General features: G+C 48.0%; 1 protein-coding gene across 3 annotated transcripts; it reads left to right on the top strand.

Annotated features, from left to right (window-relative positions):
• Nucleotides 1-6964: 6964 nt before the first annotated feature.
• Nucleotides 6965-8612, top strand: LOC125513055 (FBD-associated F-box protein At3g49020-like). Of its 3 annotated transcripts, none has more exons than XM_087527372.1 (3): nucleotides 6965-6997; nucleotides 7124-7966; nucleotides 8103-8612. In XM_087527372.1, exons 1-3 carry the CDS (start codon nucleotides 6965-6967, stop codon nucleotides 8610-8612), a joined length of 1386 nt encoding a protein of 461 aa, XP_087383498.1. The 3 variants fall into 3 exon arrangements, with proteins under 3 accessions (XP_087383498.1, XP_048534052.2, XP_087383497.1); XM_048678095.2 differs by having other exon boundaries at nucleotides 7085-7966; XM_087527371.1 differs by having other exon boundaries at nucleotides 6965-7006; nucleotides 7085-7966.
• The last annotated feature ends 10929 nt before the right edge of the window (nucleotides 8613-19541 follow it).

The following is a 19541-nucleotide window of genomic DNA, read 5'->3' as shown; positions in this document are numbered from 1 at the left end:
GCAGCTTTTATCCACATCGCACCAACTCAGGACAGCGGGCATATTTTTTAATTAAAAAATGACCGCCGCATATAGGAACAACAACAACAGTACATGTAATATCGCAGAGGCAAACTGATACATTTTAGGACAGAAAAAATATTACTTGCCCACACGCATTTAAATTTTTAGTGTCTCACGAAAGCAATAAATAAAACGTGAAAAATTGTTGAAAACTATCCCAGTGCCATGTCGCATTACAATCGATCACAATATCCAACAACGGTAGGGAAACCTTCTACGGGACTAAAACCCTACCGATGCTAATACCTACTCCTTCTCCATGATTTTAACAATTTTCATCTTCACTTTCTCTAATCTGTTGACCTCAGGAAAAATGATTTCCGCAACAATACGCGGCCTTGACTCATTAATCTCTTGCTGGTCAAATTCATGTGTCCAGCGATCTCCGTCCCAGTATTTTATGCACCACATCACAAAAAGTCCACAAGACACTCTGCAATAAACATGTGTGTGATCAGCTTAGGATATAGCATGCACTTTCTTGTATTCATTTAACTTACCTATCATGTTGTCTCGGCATTTTATACTCATTAATTGGCCACGTAGCATCATGCGCTGTCTGGCTGTGAATTTTCCCACCAATTCACACCACTTCTCAACCGAGCAGTACACATCTCCTAGTTCTTGCATTCTAAATAAGATGCCAGTTAGCAAACTAGTTACGAGATTCAAAAAAGATTACGTACGGTTCAATACCATACCTTCCGGCGTCTCGACGAGCACCGGCAGCCACCGTTGCCAAACCCCACCCGGTGTGGGTTAGTCGTGGCAGCCGCGCGCCCTCTGCCCACACGAGCGCGCTGGCCGACGGCCCGTCCTAGGGTTTAGGGTGCCGGCAAATTTGCCGAGACGGCACGGCCGGGCCTGAGATCCAAGTCGCGCGCGCAGATGACGGATTGTATGGCCGACGTCAGGCCGGCGGGGAAGGGAGTTTGGACGGCCACGGCGTTGCGACCGTCGGATCAGGGACGGGTGAGGACGTGCGTGGAGGCGGCGGGGCTAGGCGGTCCTGGGGCGAGGTAATGGCGGCTTGGTTTCCATGCCATGCACGCACGTACGGCGTCATAGACGTGGTCACGCCATAGTGGGCCACTTGGCCCGTCCCGTAAAACTACCGCCGGCTGGCCCATGGTGCATTTATTAAAAACATGCATTGTAGTTTAATACCACATCGCTAAGCCGGCGCGCCGTTGACTCCTTTATATAATTTTCTGTCGGTCAATGAACAAACATCTCAGTTTGTGGGACTCTATTTGGAGGATATGCAGGATCGATGTGAGTCTTCACCTGCTCAGAGCTTGTGAAGGTTCACATTGATCATGCATATTCTTCAAAAAAAGAGCCATTATCTTTGATGTTTTTTTAACGTCAGAAATTATTAATGCATTTTCTTAATGCAACAATTTTAACGACAGTCGGTGGATCCCAAACTTTTTGGACACGCACCCATCGCCAGGTCCATCATGCGTGCAAGTTTTCATAATTTTCCGGCACCGTATGAATTTTCTATGGTTTTCTTCGTGAAATGCACCGAAAACACTGACCGGGCGTGACGCAACGTGCGTATGGGTCGGAATTCGTTCAACTCTTGCGTGGGGCACTAAGATGGGCATGCCCACTGCCTCCCAAAATTGGGTCACGTTCGTGCATGCCACCTCGTACCACCAACACAACCAGCACTGATCTGATATGGCCGATGTCAGCCCCATACCGCGTTCTCTTTTCTGACTCAGCCGGTGGAGCCCAAACTTTTGGGCCACGCACCCATCGCCAGGTCCATCATGCGTGCAAGTTTTCATAATTTTCCGGCACCGTATGAATTTTCTATGGTTTTCTTCGTGAAACGCACCGAAAACACTGACCGGGCGTGACGCAACGTGCGTATGGTGTCGGAATTCGTTCAACTCTTGCGTGGGGCCCTAAGATGGGCATGCCCACTGCCTCCCAAAATTGGGTCACGTTTCGTGCATGCCACCTCGTACCACCAACACAACCGACACTGATCTGATATGGCCGATGTCAGCCCCGTACTGCGTTCTCTTTTCTGACTCAGCCGGTGGACCCCAAACTTTTTGGCCACGCACCCATTGCCAGGTCCATCATGCGTGCAAGTTTTCATAATTTTCCGGCACCGTATGAATTTTCTATGGTTTTTTTCGTGAAACGCACCGAAAACACTGACCGGGCGTGACGCAACGTGCGTGTGGTATCGGAATTCGTTCAACTCTTGCATGGGGCCCTAAGATGGGCATGCCCACTGCCTCCCAAAATTGGGTCACGTTTCGTGCATGCCACCTCGTACCACCAACACAACCGGCACTGATCTGATATGGCCGATGTCAGCCCCGTACTGCGTTCTCTTTTCTGACTCTGCCGGTGGACCCCAAACTTTTTGGACACGCACCCATCGTCAGGTCCATTATGCGTGCAAGTTTTCATAATTTTCCGGCACCGTATGAATTTTCTATGGTTTTCTTCATGAAACGCACCGAAAACACTGACCGGGCGTGACGCAACGTGGGTATGGTGTTGGAATTCGTTCAACTCTTGCGTGGGGCCCTAAGATGGGCATGCCCACTGCCTCCCAAAATTGGGTCACGTTTCGTGCATGCCACCTCGTACCACCAACACAACCGGCACTGATCTGATATGGCCGATGTCAGCCCCGTACTGCGTTCTCTTTTCTGACTCAGCCGGTGGACCCCAAACTTTTTGGCCACGCACCCATCGCCAGGTCCATCATGCGTGCAAGTTTTCATAATTTTCCGGCACCGTATGAATTTTCTATGGTTTTTTTCGTGAAACGCACCGAAAACACTGACCGGGCGTGACGCAACGTGCGTGTGGTATCGGAATTCGTTCAACTCTTGCATGGGGCCCTAAGATGGGCATGCCCACTGCCTCCCAAAATTGGGTCACGTTTCATGCATGCCACCTCGTACCACCAACACAACCGGCACTGATCTGATATGGCCGATGTCAGCCCCGTACTGCGTTCTCTTTTCTGACTCTGCCGGTGGACCCCAAACTTTTTGGACACGCACCCATCGTCGGCGGTGGTGATGGGGCGAGGGCGGGGGCGGGGCGGCGCGACGGCGGTAGGGGAGGGGATGGCGGGTGGCGGCGGTGTTGGGGCGGGGGCGGGGCGGCGCCGGAGTTGGGGGACGGGATAGGGGTGGCGGCGCGGCGAGGCTTGGGTGGAGGGGGCGGACAGCGGCAGGGAGGGTGGGCGGTGCAGCGGGTCGGGATCCAGCGGCGGCAATGCGGTTGGGAGGCGCGGGGGGTCGGGGGGAGAGGAGGAGAACGAATGGACGGGGCGCCCCAGGGGGATGGATAAGGTGAGTATATGCCGACGGCTTAGCCGTCGGCATATCTCTGTATGCCACGTGTACGGCTATGCCGACGGCCAAGCCGTCGGCATAGGTATATTCTTTTTTTTTCATTATTTTAAGGTGCATTTTTCCTAACACATAAATATTAAACATGTTTATTGGTTCTCACAAAAAATTTGACTGCATTCTGCCCGTCGGAATAGATAGTTTTCGGCCCAACGTGACTGTTTCCCCCTCCGTCACACGGCGGCAGCGACGACCGTGAGGGGTGCACACCCCGGAGCCGCGTCTCGGGTGCCTGCGAGTACCATCACACTTCCACAAGCGTAGGAGGGCCCACCGCAACACCTGGCGGCATTGCTACCCCCCCTCCGGTACCCCGTCCGTGAGGGGGGGGCACACCCCGGACACGCGTGCCGGGCGTTTTCAACCGCCACAACACTTCCAGACTTGTGAGAGGCCGCCTACGCAAGATTTGTCCGCATGCTAGCCCCCGGTGGCCGCCGGCCACAGTCGTAGACGCGCGAAGGGCAATCCGCGTAGAGGGAATTTTTCAGATACTTCTCCATCACCAAAAATTATGAAAAAATACCATCATTCCTATAGCACATGTGCCCACGTCATGCAAAAAAAATCATGATTATATCGCGCTCCGAGTATTTAGTAATATTGACGCCGCATCGTTACCGCAGAACGTCTACTACCGTGTCATCGCCGTCCGTGAGGGGGGCCACGCACCGGAGACGCGTCCCGCCTCTTCGGACATGCCACCACACCACCCCGCATGTATGAGGGCCCGGTGCGACGCTCCGGTGGCATTGCTACCCCCCAGTGCCCCCGTCCCGCCTAACCCTCTAGCGTTTGACCACGGGATCTACCCCTTTGACTTTGCACGGACGGGCTTTGACCAGTGGACCTCCCCACCCGGTTGTGTTAGGTCAGCCCATAGGAACACTTTGGAGCAACATCCGGGCCAGACCCACAGCAAGATCCCCTCCGTGTAGACCCCACGCGTCCGTTTTCCCCCTCCAGGTGCCGGCGGCAGCGCCGTCCGTGAGGGTGGGCACACCCCGGACACGCGTGCCGGGCGTTTTCAACCACCACAACACTTCCAGACTTGTGAGAGGCTGCCGGCGCAAGATTTGGCGGCATGCTAGCCCCCGGAGGCCGCCGGCCACAGCCGTAGACGCGCGAAGGGCAATTCGCGTAGAGGGAATTTTTCGGATACTTCTCCATCACCAAAAATTATGAAAAAATACCATCGTTCCTATAGCACATGTGGCCACGTCGTGCAAAAAAAATCATGATTTTATCGCGCTCCGAGTATTTAGTAATATTGACGCCGCATCGTTACCGCAGAACGTCTACTACCGTGTCATCGCCGTCCGTGAGGGGGGCCACGCACCGAAGACGCGTCCCGCCTCTTCGGACATGCCACCACACCATCCCGCATGTATGAGGGCCCGGTGCGACGCTCCGGTGGCATTGCTACCCCCCCAGTGCCCCCGTCCCGCCTAACCCTGTAGTGTTTGACCACGGGATCTACCCCTTTGACTTTGCACGGACGGGCTTTGACCAGTGGACCTCCCCACCCGGTTGTGTTAGGTCAGCCCATAGGAACACTTTGGAGCAACATCCGGGCCAGACCCACAGCAAGATCCCCTCCATGTAGACCCCACGCGTCCGTTTCCCCCCTCCAGGTGCCGGCGGCAGCGCCGTCCGTGAGGGGGGCACACCCCGGACACGCGTGCCGGGCGTTTGCAACCGCGACAACACTTCCAGACTTGTGAGAGGCTACCGGCGCAAGATTTGGCGGCATGCTAGCCCCCGGAGGCCGCCGGCCACAGTCGTAGACGCGCGAAGGGCAATCTGCATAGAGGGAATTTTTCGGATACTTCTCCATCACCAAAAATTATGAAAAAATACCATCGTTCCTATAGCACATGTGCCCACGTCGTGCAAAAAAACTCATGATTTTATCGCGCTCCGAGTATTTAGTAATATTGACGCCGCATCGTTACCGCAGAACGTCTACTACCGTGTCATCGCCGTCCATGAGGGGGGCCACGCACCGGAGACGCGTCCCGCTTCTTCGGACATGCCACCACACCACCCCGCATGTATGAGGGCCCGGTGCGACGCTCCGGTGGCATTGCTACCCCCCAGTGCCCCCGTCCCGCCTAACCCTCTAGCGTTTGACCACGGGATCTACCCCTTTGACTTTGCACGGACGGGCTTTGACCAGTGGACCTCCCCACCCGGTTGTGTTAGGTCAGCCCATAGGAACACTTTGGAGCAACATCCGGGCCAGACCCACAGCAATCCCCTCCGTGTAGACCCCACGCGTCCGTTTCCCCCTCCAGGTGCCGGCGGCGGCGCCGTCCGTGAGGGGGGGCAGACCCCGGAGCCCCAAGACGGGCGTCTACGCATGCATGAACACTTTCACATATGCATCGGGACCTGTGCGATGTTTCGGTGACATAGCTACACCCCGAATGCCCCCACCAACCAGAATTCCTTCCGTGTCGACCGTTTCCCCCCTCCGTGACACGGCGATAGCGACGTTCGTAATGTGGGGCAATCGATATACCATCGGGTATGTTTTTTTAGATAAGGCATAATTATCTTATGCAAAAGCAAAAACTAAAATAAAGTAAAAATAACAAAACAAAGTAAAAATAAAAAATAAAATAAAATACACGTATGCCGACGGCAAGGTCGTCGGCATATCTGTGCACACACGCAGATTGTCCCACGGACCGATGACGTGGCGTGTCACACAGATCGATGACGTGGCGAAGGGGCCTATGCCGACGGCTATGCCGTAGGCATATCTCTCCTACAGATAAAATAAAAAATTAAGTAAAGTAAACATATGCCGACGGCAAGGCCGTCGGCATATCTGTGCACACACGGATCGATGATGTGGTGTGCCACACGGATCGTTGACGTGGCAGAGGGGCCTATGCCGACGGCTGTGCCATAGGCATACCTCTGCCACAGATATGCCGACGGCCGCCGTTACCTCCCGTCGGCATAGGATAAACGCCGTCAAGTGGTCAGCACTGACCGGGGAGGTGGGCCCGGGATATGCCGACGGCTTGTCCTATGCCGACGGCCCCGTAGGCGTATCTCTGGCGGTCCCGACGGCCTCGTCTATGCCGACGGCCCCGTCGGCATAGATTGATGTATGCCGACGGCTTTTCTACGCCTACGGCCCATCCTCGGCCGTCGGCATAGGTGCGGCGATGCCGACGGGGGCCGTCGGCATAGATTCGGCCGTCGGCAAACGCAGTTTTTCTGGTAGTGCTTGTGAAATAACAGTGAATCAGTCGGTTTCCGAATTCTACACTAGCTTCAATAAGATTAGAAAACCTCCTCCGTCTGCTTCCCCGTCCTCCTCTGTTAGGAGGAGGATCGGAGGAGGCTATAATAAGCTCAGCCCGGGCGTCGTCGATTGTCGGGCACGAAAGGAGCATAATTTCAAGAATATAAGATTTCTTGCGTTATGTTTGTTTATCGACGACGCAAGTTCGCCGTCGTTGTCCTGTCTTTTGGATCTGGTTACCATGAAGTTCAATAGGGGTCGCCGCCGCCGTGATGTAAGTCTTGTGTTTTGTTATTATAATTTTTCCCTTGATGAGCATCGATCCATCACGGATGACTAATTTCCCCCTGGTTAATTGCAGTCTAAGAAAGCAGCTGGCAGGGATGACATGCTAGGCAAGCTACCCAACGATGACATGCTAAGCAAGCTGCCCAATGACGTGCTGCTCAACATCCTCGAGAGGGTGGGTACGCTTGATGCTGTCAAAACCTGCATCCTCTCGAAGCAAATGCAGAAGCTGCCCGGTATGCTCTTGCAGATTGTCATCGATCTCAGCCCTCGCGATTTGGTGCGAATGAACGGCGTTGTGGCCAACATGACGGCAAACATCCTTAGTAAAAGGTCTCCCCAGATCACGGTTCGCAAGCTGAAGGTCAAATTCTTCTTGAGTCCTCGTAGTCTCCCCATCGGCAAAGCTGTTGCGCTCGCTATGGCGACTCAGAAACTAGAGGCAGCCGAGTTTGAAATCTTGACACTGAGGGATTCATTTAATTGCACAGGGGAATATTTCCTGCGCTTCGCTAAGCAGTTCAATGATTTTCTAAATGATTGTCCAGATGCATTTGCTGGTCTCAGACGGCTGCAACTGCAGAATATGAGGTTTGGTGAATCGGACATACCCAATATTCTTAGCACCTGCAAGCGGCTCCAGTCCCTGTCTTTCTTTGAGTGTGATGCGGGGGTCCGTTCCGTGCTGCATGTACAACACGCTCAACTTGTTGAGATTGTTATCACCTATGGGGAGTTTAAAACAGTGGTGCTTGACTTTCTACCAAAGCTCCAGCAGATGACCTATAATAATTGGCCTTGTGATGAAAATCCCTTGGTTCTTGGCACTGTCCCTCAGCTTTGGAAGCTCAGTCTTGCTAATGCAAATATTTCAGGCAAGACCCTCAACCTAAGCAAGCTGCTTGCTAATGCCCCCACTGTAAGCCATCTGTATCTGGAGTTTCGAAGTGAAAAGGTACTCACTCTAATCACCTCTATCCCATTCTCATTAATTGTGTATGTGATGCATATATCCGATGGTAGTAATTTAGTTACGCATAACTTGATGATGCAAACACATTATCACTTCTAATTTGTTTTGTCTATCCCAGATTTGGGTTCAACTAGAACGCTCAAAAGTGCTTGCTCCTGTGCTCGCCAAACTGCGGCTTGTGGATTTGGACAATCTTCCTGAAGAATGTGATATTGCTTGGACAATGTCCCTTCTTGAAGCTGCACCATACCTAGAGGAGCTTTCCATCACAGTATGGGATCATAAGTGCCAAAAGGAGTCACAAAAGAGTCACATGAAAACGGATGTGAAGTGGGAACCATCTGATCCTCATTTTAAGCAGAAGAATCTCGCAAGGCTAACTATCTACGGCTTCCAGTCCGATGACAATTTCATCGGATATATTAGACGCGTCATTCAAGCTGCTGCGAACATCAGGGAGGTATCACTGCACGACAGGAAGGTGTGCCCATTTTTTTTCGAAAAGTTTCCTCATGTGGCTGTTCGTCCTTCGAGTTATCCACGGACCAGTGAGGAGGTGGATTTGTCAAGGAAGAAGATGACAACAGCGTCGGCGACGGCTTCTCCTGATATTCACTTCCGCTCATGAGGTCGAGTTGAAGATGAATCTCGTTGGAAGGACTCCCCAATCTCAAAGACTATGTCAATGCTATTGTTTTTCTCCAAAAATGTTTCTCGCCTACCAATTTGTTGGAGCAACTCATTTAGCTATTTTGGCCAATGAAATGGCTAAAATAAGCACATCTATGTTGTGGCATTGCTGTACGTGCTTGTGCTTATGTTGAATTCAGTGAATATTCAGTACTATGAATGATGCTCTGTTATTTTTTCTATCTTGTAGTATATATGAGAGCCACGGCAATCTATTTTCCATGGACGCACAAACACAAGCTTTGCTGACAAACAACGGCAGCGTCCCTGGCCGTGGTAGCGGCGAGGAGATCGCCGTGAGAGTAGTGTTCCGTCCCGAGTGGCATCTCCAGCGCAATGATGCAGCTGAGCTCCATTGGGGAGCGGCTCCGTAGATTTGCCGAATCGATCAGTCCATCATCATCCTCTGCAGTTGTTGTTTTTTTAAATTACGAAAAGCATCAAATGTATTATAAAAGTTCACTGAAAGTACAAAGCATCTCAAACATAATAATAATGACATTAAGATTTTAAAACGGCCGAATAACCATTGCTACTGTCAGAACGAGCCGCGAGCCATTGTCATCGCTCCCCTGTCAGAGCCGGCTTGACCTTGTCGATGACACCCGTGAAGTCTTCATACACATGACCATAAGGACCAGTGCCCTGGAGCCGCAGTGATTGCCGTTAAACCCGTATAGATTTGAAGCACGTGACACCAAATCTCACCACATGATGAGAAACCCTAATTTCACAGCCGCGGGGATCTACGCTGAAGCTTCATCGACTACATCGAGATAGACGAACTCGAGGAGGATTGGAGTTTGGAGGACAAACTCAGAGAAGACACACCAACATCCACCCAAGCGCCGCACCTAACCTAAATTACTAACTTCAGCGAAGGCACCAGCATTCCCCTCCCCGCCACTGGCTGCCGTAGCGACAGGTAAAGGGGAGGCGAATTCACAAACTCGCCAATGAAGCCTGGAAGGGAGATTTTCCCTAGCGGTCTAGGGTTAGGGAGAAAAGCGAGAAGGATCACCCTGGTGTGTTTGAGGAGTTAGACGTGCTGGGTGTCCTCTGCACTTGGGTTTTGGCCAAAGATTTATCTAACATGATGTAAGGTTAGCCACTTAGGGCATCTCCAAAGGAGATCCTCAAAGCTCCGGTGTACGTCTGGGTTATGATGTCTGGATTGATTGTGGCAAATCCTGTCATCCAATGGGGACCCTTATTGGTCCGCAAAGTGGTTCAGACGTCTATTTTTTGGCAAAACCGAGACAATGAGGGAGCTACCAAAGTCCGGACATCCTCTTCTCTTTTCTATCTCCGCACATGCATGGTCCCCTCTCCTCTCTCTCCTCCTAACCAGACAAATAAGGATTAATTTGTGAATAACTTTGGATGGCTCCCTCCGGCATCTTATCCGCGGATCACGTCCGGATATAAAAATGGACATATACCAAAAATATTTGCGGCCAGCTTTGGAGATGCCCTTACACACGTTGGCTATTTGTGCACAGAAGGAAGTTCTTGTTTTCTGGCACAAGAGAAAGTCGAGTGCTTGTTTATTTGGCCGGCATGAGTGAGTGCTCTTGTGACGCACAGGTTCCAGATTGTTAATTAGATTTTTCACATCCTACAATGCTTGCTCTGGTTTTGTTCTTTGCATCAGCATCAGCAGCAACAACACAAAAAAAAAGCATGATTTGATGTTTTTTTCTTGTTGATACTATTTTTTTCAAGAAGCAGGTAAAACAGTAAAAGTTATGGGTCCCTTTGGAAAGCACGATTCTAAAAATGTTGGAGTAAAAAAATGCTAGACTGTAAAATCATGACATGTTCCTACAAGAATAAGGATTTGAGTGTTGCGCATGAAAAAAGGCAGAATTATAGAATATCTTCATTTTTATTCAAAGAATTTCCATAGGCAGTTGCATGATTAGATTATTTATAAAATTTTCGGTGTAGATTTTTCATTGTTTGATTTGTAGGACGGAATCCTATATGAATTTTCTCAGTATTTCGACATGTATGATAATGTTGTAACAAGTGTTTGAACAAGTGATGAAGACACTGATGACTTCCTGATTAAAATACGACTGCACCAAGGGTCAGCTTTAGACCCTTATCTTTTTGCTTTGGTGATGTATGAGGTCACGAGGGATATACAAGGAGATATCCCATAGTGTATACTCTTTGCGGATGATGTGATGGTAGTTGATGATAGTCAGACGGGGGTCAATAGGAAGTTAGAGCTTTGGAGACAAATCTTGAAATCGAAAGGTTTTAGACTTAGTAGAACTGAAACCGGGTACATGAGGTGCATTTCAGTACTACTAGGCACAAGGAGGAGGAGGTTAGCCTTGATGGGCGGGTGGTGCCTCAGAAGGACACCTTTCGATATTTGGGATCAATGATGTAGAAGGATGGAGATATCGATGAAGATGTGACCATCGAATTAAAGCTGGATGGAAGAAGTGGCGCCAAGCTTCTGGCATTCTCTGTGACAAGAAAGTGCTACAAATGTTGTATAACGCTGAGTGTTGGCCGACTAAAAGGCGACATGTTCAACAGTTAGGTGTGCATATTGAGGTGGATGTGTGGCCACACAAGGAAGGACCAAGTCCAGAATGATGATATACGAGATAGAGTTGGGGTAGCACCGATTGAAGAGAAGTTTGTCCAATATCACCTGAGATGGTTTGGGCATATTCAGTGTAGGCCGGTGCATAGCAGACGGCTAAAGCGTGATAATAATTTAAGAGAGGTCGGGCTAGACTAAACTTGACATGGGAGGAGTCTGTAAAGATAGATCTGAAGGCCATGGACAGGGGTGCGTGGAAGCTTGCCATCCATGTGCCAGAACCATAAGTTGATTGTAAAATCTTATGGGTTTCACCTCTAGCCTACCCTAACTTATTTGGGACTAAAGACTTTGTTGTTGTTGTATTTCATTCTGCATTCATATGAATTTTACATTTCCTGGAATCTCCAGACGGGAATTCTTTATTATTTCCTACAGTGTAATCATATTTTTTTGGTGCAAACAAAATTCTATTGGATTCAAATGAAGAACATTGTATTCTTATATTTTTTTATACCGGCATTCTGAAACCTTTTGAATAGAAAATGTTAAGTTTTTTTGTCGGAATAATTTCAAGTTAGTGTCTTTTAGGTCATCCTTTTTCGTAAGGATAACTGTGTCATTGGTATATTAAAGGTGTGCGATCCCTCTAGTGATCAAAGTATTAAGAACAATACAAATATGAACAACGACACATGCTTTGTCAAGAATTACAGGGAACACATTACTCCAATAAAGGTCGCTGGAGTACCTGCCTCCTGGGATTTTCGCAAGTGAGAGTGCTCTCTTGGGACACCCAAGAACTATCAAGGCACCAATTACGTCCGGGATGGCTGCTTGATGTTCTATCCTAACCTGCCTGCTAATGGTAATTAGATTGTTGCAATATCTTTCTGCACTCGTTTTTTGTATTATTTTGCACATCTGACATTTTTGTTTTCTTGTTGTGCAGACAAGTGGTATAACATGGATGAGGCTTTTGTTCCAGTCCCCAAGGACACTGCTCGTAATAAGTCAAATCAAACTTATTGGGTACACAAAACACCCGTAAGTATTGCTTTACCTCAGTTCTTTTGCATTTATGATAATGTTCTATAGGAGTAAATCTACTCTTAACCTGAAGTCTTTGTTTTTCTTTCAGGTAAATTTATCTTTTGCATTTATTGCTTCACCTTAGTCCTTTTACACACAAGCAGTTTGTCTTAGTTTGCTTTTTTAATGCATATTTGTTGCGTGAACTTTTCACACCTTTTCATAACTCATATTGCCACTAAACATATCTCAATTTGTATTGACACATTCTTTGATATACTGTTTGTGAATACAAATATCATAAGTAATTACATAATCATGCTTATAATATATATGGTCTTGTAAAGTGATACTCTTATCACTAATATTGTTTTATTTTAAATTTACTTTGTGATGTTTTATATAAAAAATCATGGGATTGCCAATAGTATCATTAATCTACCTTTCTTAAGAAGTTGCTCCCCACTACTTCCTATTCTCTCACCATGCACACTGTCCACATCAACGATGTGCCATGTCATTATTCAGAGTAGATAATTCCCACTATTTGGATTTATCGCAGCATGCAGCTACTACAGCTCAGCATACATGCCATGTCAGCAGACTCCTTGAATGCATGCGCTAGCAGAAATGAAAAGGCTCAATGTTCTGCCGAAGAGTAACAGCCTCCGTTTCCAACAGTAAAGCCGAACAGCCTTTCTCTTCCCACATAAAAAGATCAGCTTTTCTGCTACCTACAGACATGCGTCCATAGTCACTTTTAACGTGGAATCGATCGAAGACCAGACGTTCTCATTTCTCATGCGTTCAGTTTCCAGAAGAATCAATAGAAGACAAGTCGTCTCTTTGTTTCCAGCCGTAAAACAAGGACCCTCTCGCCCTCCAGAATAAAAAGTGACCGGCCCCTCTCGCTACTCAATCGATCGACCCCTCTCTGTCCCCCCCAAAAATGAACACCAATTTTCTCACTGGCAGCTGAGATCCGATATGGGCGCTCATTCGGCACAGCTCCGCAACTCTCCCTGATCCGGTGTCCTTCCCTGCATCGTCGAGACGGCGGCCGTGGTGCCCTGGTACTCATCTCCCGTCTATGTCTTTATTCCGCCCATTGTAGCTCCAATGCCATTCGTGAGTATGATTCCGTTCGGTTCCACTTGAATCAGATCGAGCGCTGGTGAGAGTAGACTCTACAGCTAGCTTTCTTTTCAGCCTTGCCAGTGCGATGCCGGACGGGGACTCGGATCGCCCGACAAGACGAACAGCGCATGCGTCAGGAGCCTGCCTCTACCCTACAGCCTAGACGCGCCCAACCTCGGCCACCTCTACGACTCCCGTGTCCTAGCCATGTGATGTCCCGAACAACACCTTAGAGGAGATGACATTCAGAAGAAATTCACGATTTGTTACAGAGAGAGAATAAGAGGGTGAAAAGTTCAGATTTATTCCAGTTTTTTCTTCCATGCTGATAATACAGTTATACAGAGTCCAGTTTACCCCTTTTAAAGTACTACACATTCACTTCCGGCAACATGGAAGAGCACAAAACGCAGGGCACACATAACACAAGTCTATATTGTAGGGTCTCCAGGCGATGCCGGCAGCGCCTCTGTTGTGTCCGCCAAGGACTCTGTCACATGTGTAGGAGGAGAAGGCGTGACACGCCGGCAGCACCTCCTCCAGCGCATGAGAATCCGCCTACCTGCGCCACAAAAGAACCAGTCAGTCACTATACAAGTATAGCTGGTGCTAGACACCGAGCGGCTCCTTCATGTGTAGTACTTTATATACTGTTGGATGGCCACATCAACACCGTGATGGTTGCTACTCGAGTTGACTACCTCCACAAGGAGGATCTCATTTCAGGTGAGGACCGAGACTTGGTAGTTCTAATGTCATCAGCAGGCGACATAACAAAAGAGTCGTTCTCCAATGAGTGTCGAATCATTTAAATTTATTTTGTGTTCCCTGCTGATGACACACAGGTGGTGCTTGGATAGGGGCATCAACTTGACATGGATGCTTTTGCATTTTGTGATCTATTGAATTTAGTAACTGATGGCATTATGCTTTATATTCTTATTTCAAATTGTTGGTTCAAGTTTGCTAATGCCTGATGATGTGTTGCCAAAATGCCTGCTATCTGCTATATTTATTATTCTTGGTAACGTAAGGATATTTCTCTCTTTTGCAGATGTGGAATATTTGTCAGCTAGCTACCACTATCTTTATTCCCTCTATACAGATATATTTCCCCCTATCATATTATATGTCAATTAGCTAACGAAAAAAATCACAATTTTATGAGGACGACTCTTTTTATATGATAGTAACTCGAGTATAGCAGTGGTATTTTTTTCCAAATAGTTACTGTTACCATTTTGTTTCATATGAGATCCATCTAATATTTTCAGCAGCATTAAGGCTGAATTGGAGGGAAGAACAAATTGGCACACACTAGTAGAAAACGGGCCATTAGCACCGGTTCGTAAGGCCCTTTAGTGCCGGTTACGGAACCGGCACTAACATTTCGGCACTAAAGGCCCCCCCCCCCCTTTAGTACCGGTTCAGCACGAACCGGTGCTAAAGGGCAACCACGTGGCACGAGCCAGCTCCGGGGGCCGGGAGCCCTTTAGTACCGGTTGGTAACACCAACCGGTACTAAAATGTTTGGGGGATTTTTGGTTTTATGATTTCTTTTTCATTTAATTTTGTGTTTTCCATTTTAATTCTTTTTCGTTTGCTGGTATTTTACGGTACTACACATTATACACGTTATGCATATATATATATATATATATATATATATATATAAATAGAATTTCTAGTAGAACCAATCATATATATATATCATCAATGTCTCACAAACCACCATATTAATTTACACATACACACATGTATAGCTATATACAATTTCTCCTACATATGCATGTTGCCTTCGGAGCCAGTGGCATTAGCCTAATTGGTGCCTTCGGAGCACGATGACAATTGGAAGTGGTTCATGACATGTTCGATGGGGGCGGTAGCGGATAATAGTATTCTCCCTTCGGATTTATGACCTGGTCGAGCAAAAATCCCGCTATTTCCTCTTGAAGTGCTTCTACGCGCTCCGTTTCTAGGAGCTTGTCCCGCACCTCTTTGAACTGTTAAGAAGGAGATCAATATGCATGTGTATTAGTTGTGTGACTAGATATCGATAATGGTGTAAAAATTGTGAATAGTGTTCTGACAAGCGTACTCATTCCTGTCTTTGAGATCTGCTCCTTTCGGACACCATCATGCGAATGTTCTCGCAAACGCAGTATGCACACAGATTAGTCCCCTGCGCCTGCTTCAGGGCCTTTATTACGAGAATGGAATTTAATTTGATCAGATAATAATTAATCAAGCATGATAATTAAAGAGATGGCAGCTAGCTAGCTAGCTAGTACTACTTAATTACTTACCTTGGATCGAAACCATTTCAGCTGTGGTTTCCATTTGCCTTCCGTGACGCTGATGAACCTTGCCCAAGCCCTGCCCGCCGACAAAGAAAATGAATAAAGGGGTTATTAAATAGTACATATCATGAAATGACGAACTAAATAGGCCGAGATATATAGTTAATAATGATTGAAATTACCTGTTGACTATCCCATACAAGATGTTGTAGTCACTATTTGCTTTGAGTAGCGAGTCCAGTATTTCAACTGTTCCGGCGTCAACTTTAATGATACACAAGATCCAGTGAAATCTGCATGCACACACGTTTGCATGTCTTAATTAAGCGGGCATATGTAAGCAAAAACATGTAGCTAGCTAGTAGGCAAAAACAGAGAATTTGTAGTACAAGAAAGTGTGACTCACTCGAAGTTGTAAGGAAGTAGTATATCTTCATTGTATTTGAGGCCCTTCAAGAACTCTAGCATGCTGTCCTCTACCTGCTTTTCATAATACTTGCTCATTTTCCATGTGTATTGATTAACGGTGTTTGGGTCAATGAACCCAATGCCATAGCGTCCACCTTTTCTCATTTCATACATCTTCATCCTGCATAATACCATAGAAAAGAATATAGTGAGGATAATTACAGGTAATGATTGATCAAAAGGATCACTACAGCTAGCTTAAGACTTAAATTAATTACAGAAAGAAATCACTTACAGACAATAGCAACTGACGATAGATTTGTCGAGTGCGTCTTGATTGTATAACTGAAACAGTTCAGAATACTCAACGGCCACAGCTTTCTCATGGTAGTAATGATCCTTCTTGACATACACCATGAGGGACTCTCGATCGGATCTCTTGGTAATGTCCATGTACCATTGATGCAATTCATACATTCTCGTTGGGAGCTTCTTGACATCTTCTGGCTTGACCAAAGGTTGGCCCCGGACATATTTCCGTTTTATTTCCTCCTTTGTAATCATAGGCATGTCCTCGATCTCGAGGAGTTGTCCAACAGTGATCTTGAGTTCTTCAGCCTGCATTATATGCTCCTGGGTTATTACCACATCGCCCACCTCGGGAACGTAAACTGTTTGGCCACAATAATATTGGACGCGCGTACTGTCACGTGTTGTCGGCACAACAAGCGGGGGGGGGGGGGTCGATTGCGCCGCCTGTTCTCCCAGCTGGGCAACGGTTTTCCCGCATTTTTCGACAGCTGCTTGTTGTTTGCTCGAGCTCGAGCTCGCCTCCTTCTGTAGACGTTGTCGATGTAACTTCCTGATGTGGCGCTCATAGTCTATGTCAACAGGCTTAGGAGCTGGTGGTTGAGCCATACGAATGAAGTGGTCAACTACTTCCACAGGCACTTTCTCCCTTGGCGGCGGTGGCGGTTTCGGTCCAAAATGGGCGTCGACTTCTGCCCGCACTATGGCATTGGTTTGCTCCTCGGTCCTGTCGTAAGCCCTCACAGGAAGAGGAGTAGTGAGGTTTGGACCATATTTATATCGCTTGCCTCCGCCTGTACTTCCTGTACTATGACCTCGACTGGTACCGCTACGCACCATAGCTGCGGGGTGTCTCTTCTGCGATTGCTGAGGCGGCGGAGACGGCTGACGGGGCTGAGTTGGACGAGGAGGAGTGGCCTGAAGCTGTGCCGGACTTGGAGGAGGAGTGGCTTGACACTTTGCCGGACTTGGAGGAGGAGGAGTGGCCTCACGCGTTGGTGGACTTGGAGGAGCGGGAGTCTGCTGACTCGGTGGCGGACTTCGACGAGGAGTCGGGTGACGCGGTGTCGGTGGCCTTCGAAAAATGATGCAATCCTTTCTCCATAGGATGATACGATGTTTGGCATCTCCGAGTGTGTGCTCCTCATCACCTCCGGGAATGTCAAGCTCTAGCCCCGAATATTGGTCCACCACCTCATCAACCAAGACACGAGCATAGTCCGCTGGAATCGGGTTGCAATGGAAGGTTGCCTCGGGGGAATTTGAAAAAGCAACGGCGTCCGCCACCTTCATGGATATGTTCTTAATTTTGAAGTGTAGCTCGCAGTTAGTGTTCTCCGTGATGTCATCCACGGGGTATCTATCCAGCACTACTGCGTCGCCCGGGGCGGAACCCACGCTGCTTCTCGGCATGGATGGGGCGGTTGTATCCAATGCTGGATCATCCGCTAGCTGCTGCAGCTGCTGAGACCCCCTTTGCTGGCTAAGTGAGTCGATCTGCTCCTGCTGCCGCTGGAATTTAGCTGCCAATTCCGCTTGACTTGCTTCTAGGCCTTGAAGGCGTTCATAGTCGAGCTTCCTTTGCTCCTCCTCCATCTTCCTCTTCTTCTCCTCCGCAATCTTCTTTCTCGCATGGGTTCTGTAGTCGGCGTTCCAGTCCGAAAACCCCTCATACCACGGAATAGCGCCCTTGCCTCGTGTTCTTCCCGGGTGTTCAGGATTTCCCAGGGCACGCGTAAGCTCGTCGTTCTCTCTGTTGGGCTGGAACACCCCCGATCGAGCCTCTTCTATTGCAACAAGTAGCACATCGTCGGCTCCGTTCAAACATGCCTTCGTCGAAACATTGCCTTTCTTCGGGTCCAACTCCCCCCATGCGCATAGAACCAAGTCCTGCACCTGGGGGCCAGCTCTTACTAACCGGAGTGACACCTGCATCCTCCATCTCTTTCTCAGACTTATCCCACTTAGGCATTGCCACCGCGTAGCCACCTGGCCCCAGCTTATGGAACTTATCCTTTTTTCGGCATTGGCCTTGTTTATTCTCGACCGTTCCTTAGCTAATTCTGAATCCTTGAATTTCACGAAATCGTCCCAATGAGCACTTTGATTCTCTAGTATCCCCTCGAATACTGGAGTCTTCCTTCCTCCCTTGACGTACTTCTCCCACGTCATTCTCTTGTGGTTCTTGAATGCAACCGCCATCTTCCTAAAAGCAGCGTCCTTGACTTTCCGCACGTCTGCTTCTGTGAAATTATCTGGTAAGGTAAAATGTTCCATGAGAGTATCCCAAAGCAGATTTTTTTTGCTTCTCATCGACAAAAGTAACATCTGGACGTGGATTTGCTGGCTTTCTCCATTCTTGAAGGGAGATCGGGAGTTGGTCCTTCACAATAACTCCGCACTGACGAACGAACTTGTCCGCAATCTTCTTAGGCGCTAATGGTTCGCCATTAGGTCTGATTGCCTCGATATTGTACTTTACGCCCTCCTTCAACTTTTTGTTTGGGCCTCGTTTCGTCCTTTTGCTCGATCCGGATGGCTGAAAGAAGAAAGATCGATTCGTTAATATATCTTCAACTCATTTAAAACATGCGATGATCACCAGATTCCTGCTTATATAAATATATATACCTCGCTGGTGTTTGTTGTTTCAGGACCAACATGTTCTTCGTCGTAGTTCATGACTTCATCTTCTCGGTCGTCGCGATCGAATATCATATCACCCTCTCCGGTGTTGTTTAGAAATTCGGAGCCGTCAAAATCTTCTTCATTCTGATCATCATCTGGCCCGCGTATGATATCGAGCATGGTCTATTCTCTATCTCTGTCGGTATTGTCCGCCGCTTTTATTTAACTATGCCAAAAGAAATATAAAACAATTTAGTATAATCTCGAATAATAGATATAATCTCGAATACATCGTCTCGAATAATAGATATAATCTCGAATACATCATCTCGAAAAATAGATATAATATTGAATACATCACTAGCTAGCTAGCTAGCAAGCTAATAAAGATCGAATAGTACAGAGTAATCTAGGCCACTCGCGGTTCCTGAGGTGCGGGCGGTGGACACCCAAAGAGAAGGAACCATCACTGGATCATAGCTCGGGT

This window comes from Triticum urartu, chromosome 6A (genome assembly GCF_056163025.1).
Source record: "Triticum urartu cultivar PI428250 chromosome 6A, HENAU_Tu73, whole genome shotgun sequence".
Lineage (NCBI taxonomy): Eukaryota > Viridiplantae > Streptophyta > Magnoliopsida > Poales > Poaceae > Triticum > Triticum urartu.
This window is presented reverse-complemented; position numbering and strand designations above follow the sequence as displayed.

What these genes read in the sequence shown, in the direction of transcription:
- LOC125513055 (XM_087527371.1), top strand. Translation starts at nt 6,965, where the DNA reads ATGAAGTTCAATAGGGGTCGCCGCCGCCGTGATGTAAGTCTT. An exon ending in GCCGCCGTGATGTAAGTCTT is followed by an intron (nt 7,007 to 7,084) that starts GTGTTTTGTTAT and finishes GGTTAATTGCAG; the next exon opens with TCTAAGAAAGCAGCTGGCAG. An exon ending in TGGAGTTTCGAAGTGAAAAG is followed by an intron (nt 7,967 to 8,102) that starts GTACTCACTCTA and finishes TGTCTATCCCAG; the next exon opens with ATTTGGGTTCAACTAGAACG.